The 3,027-nt window shown below is 32.2% G+C and overlaps 1 protein-coding gene across 1 annotated transcript; it reads left to right on the forward strand.

Moving 5' to 3' along the window:
• The first annotated feature begins 2,101 nt into the window (after positions 1 to 2,101).
• Positions 2,102 to 2,536, forward strand: LOC107956751 (uncharacterized). The gene has a single exon (XM_016892293.1). The coding sequence runs from the start codon at positions 2,102 to 2,104 to the stop codon at positions 2,534 to 2,536; it is 435 nt and encodes a 144-aa protein (XP_016747782.1).
• The last annotated feature ends 491 nt before the right edge of the window (positions 2,537 to 3,027 follow it).

The raw sequence follows: 3,027 nt of genomic DNA on the forward strand, positions 1-3,027 counted from the left end.
ATTCATGCTATAACATTATCAACCATTTCAAATCTCAATTCATCAATCAATTCATAACAAAACTTAAACTAAAATCATACCTAAACAAATGATCAATACATCATTCAATCAAATGCTCAAAACTTACCAAAGCTTCTCAACATTGACCATTTCTTTTGGCCAACCAAAACATACCACAATTTCACATTAGCATCACATATCATATACCATTATCAAATTATAAGTTCAAACACAAACTAGCCATGTCATATGGCTAAATATGTACATCACAAAACATAATTCCACAACTTCTAGCCTATACATGCCATACTTTCATATATACATTTTCAGAGTACCAAAATAAGGTTCAATAGTGTGGTGACGATCCTCGATGATCCCCGATCTCACAATAGCTTCGATATCTATAAAACACACAAAGTAAGCTTTCAAAAGCTTAGTAAGCCATATACAAATAAACATATCATTCAAAGCAAATAAGTATCATCAAATCATTTATATTTTGTATACCAATGATAACACATATCTCATATTCAAATACCTACCCTTCATTCTCAAATAGGCTATACAAAGTAAACATACCTGAATCTGATATGACTTCACCAAATTATTTATTTTCTTGGAATGCTTGTTTGAACCGTTTGGAAACGTAAGGATATGCGGATAGCTCAGAGAACATATACAATGCCAATGTCCGAGACGTGGTCTTACATGTAATCAAACATCGATGCCACTGTCCCAAACAGGATCTTACATGAAATTAGATACGATGCCGATGTCCCAGACAGGTCTTACGCGTAAAATAGAAGTCGATGCCAACTTCCCAGACATGGTCTTACACAAAATCACATAACAAAATCCTATGTCATGACATAAGTATCTAACTATTCATAAGGTTCGTACGGGGCTTTTCAGACGTCGTAACTTTTTCAATACTTTCTCGGATAGCATATATTTAGCTCGGGCATTCATTCATCACAATTCAATATCATATGAATAATAAATATTCAATTCAAACGCGTTTATTGTATATTGACTTACCTCGTATGGATTCGGATGATGGAATCGGTTACTCGATGACTTTCGACTTTCCCCGATCAAATTCCGTATTCTTTAGTTTCCAATCTAATTTTAGTTCAAATTTCACTCATTTAATCACACATTCATTCAAAACAATCCATAAACACAAATTTAGGGCAATTTGCAAACTAGCCCTTACATTTTCACATTTTGTACAGTTTAGTCCCTAATTCAAAAAATCACAAAATACACATAATTTGCATATACTCATGCTTGACCGAATATTAATAGCACTCATACAAGTCCACACATTTCATTTATTTCATATTTTAGTCCCTCAAAATAACATTTTCACAATTTAGCCCAAATTGTTCAATTTCATCAAAAATCCAAAGACAAAACATGTTAACCCAACATCAAGCTTTCATATTTCGACATATAACATCACAAAGCTCATGAATTTATCCATGGCACATTTTAAAAACATTAACAAAATCAAAAATTAAGGCATGGGTTTGATAATATACGAAGCAATGATTACAGAAACGTAGAAATTATCAAAAACAAAACAAAATCCATACCTTAATCAAGGAATTCAATGGTCAAACCCTAGGTTTTGTTTTTCTTTCTTTTTCTTTTGCTGCAATCGGCCAACAAAGATGATAATGGCAAATTTTATGTTTTTGTTTCATTTTAATTAACAAAATATACTGAATTACCATATTAACCTTTATTAATTAACATATAATTTATATTCATTAAGGCCATTAATGTCCACTCATATGTTCAATGGTCTTATTTTATCATAAGGACCTCCCTTTTAATATGACAAATCAAATAGGTATGTTAATAATTAGCATGCAAATTTTACATTTTACGCGATTAGGTCCTTTTTCAAAATTAAGCACACAAACATTCAAATTTCCATATGAGATTTTCACACATGCTCATTCACATATCATAAGCACAGAAAATAATATTTAACTATTTTTCTGACTTGGATATGTGGCCTGAAAACCACTGATCTAACTAGGGTCAAAACCAAACTGTTACAATAACCTCTAAATATTTGTTTCGATACAAAATGGTGGAGGGAACTCTTATGGGAACTCAAGTTCTCAAGATGATAGGCTATATTGATAGCCTTGAAAAATTAGGATTCCCTCTAGGTGTGGAGTTGGTCACTGATGTTATCCTGCAATCGTTGCCAAATAGTTTTAGCCAATTTTTCCTTAATTTCAACATGAATGAGAATAAGAAGATTTTGCCACAGTTGCTCTACATGTTACAAACTGCTGAAAGTAGTATGAAAAAGGTTGGGCCTAAGCCCATTCTGATGGTTTGCAAGGACAAGGGCAAAGGCAAAGGAAAAGGCAAAGAAAAGGCTAAGGCTAAGGCTAAGGTAAAGCCTAAAAAAGAACAAGCTGTATTAAAACATAAAGGAGGAATTGCAAGGAAGGAAAATGTTTCCATTGTGGTAAGATCGAACAATGGAAGAAGAACTGCCCTACCTATCTAGAAGAGGTCAAGAAGGTAGAGGAGTAGGAATCTGTGAGTTGGGAATGGAGCAAGAGTTGCTGCATTAGCTTTAGGAACACATATTTTATCATTGCTTAGTGGACTTGATTTAATTTTGGAGAATTTTTATTTTGTGCCTAGTTTGAAGAGAGACATTATTTCAATTTCTTGTTTAGAAAAAAATTGGTTTTGAGATGATTATTAATAATAATTGTTGTTCATTTTATCTCAATAATGTTTTTTATGGTTTAGTACAATTAGTAAATGGCTTCTATATTTTAGATCAAGATAGGCTAATTTATGACATAAATATTAAAGGATAAAAAATAAATGACTCTAATCAAACTTATCTTTGGCATTGCCATTTGGGCCATATAAGTGAGAAGTGCATATCAAAGCTCCATAAAGATGGGATTTTGGATTCTCTTGTTTTCAAACAATTGGATATATGTGAGTCTTGCTTGTTGGGTAAAATGACTAAAACTCCTTTTA

The sequence above is a fragment of the Gossypium hirsutum genome, chromosome A11 (genome assembly GCF_007990345.1).
Source record: "Gossypium hirsutum isolate 1008001.06 chromosome A11, Gossypium_hirsutum_v2.1, whole genome shotgun sequence".
NCBI lineage: Eukaryota > Viridiplantae > Streptophyta > Magnoliopsida > Malvales > Malvaceae > Gossypium > Gossypium hirsutum.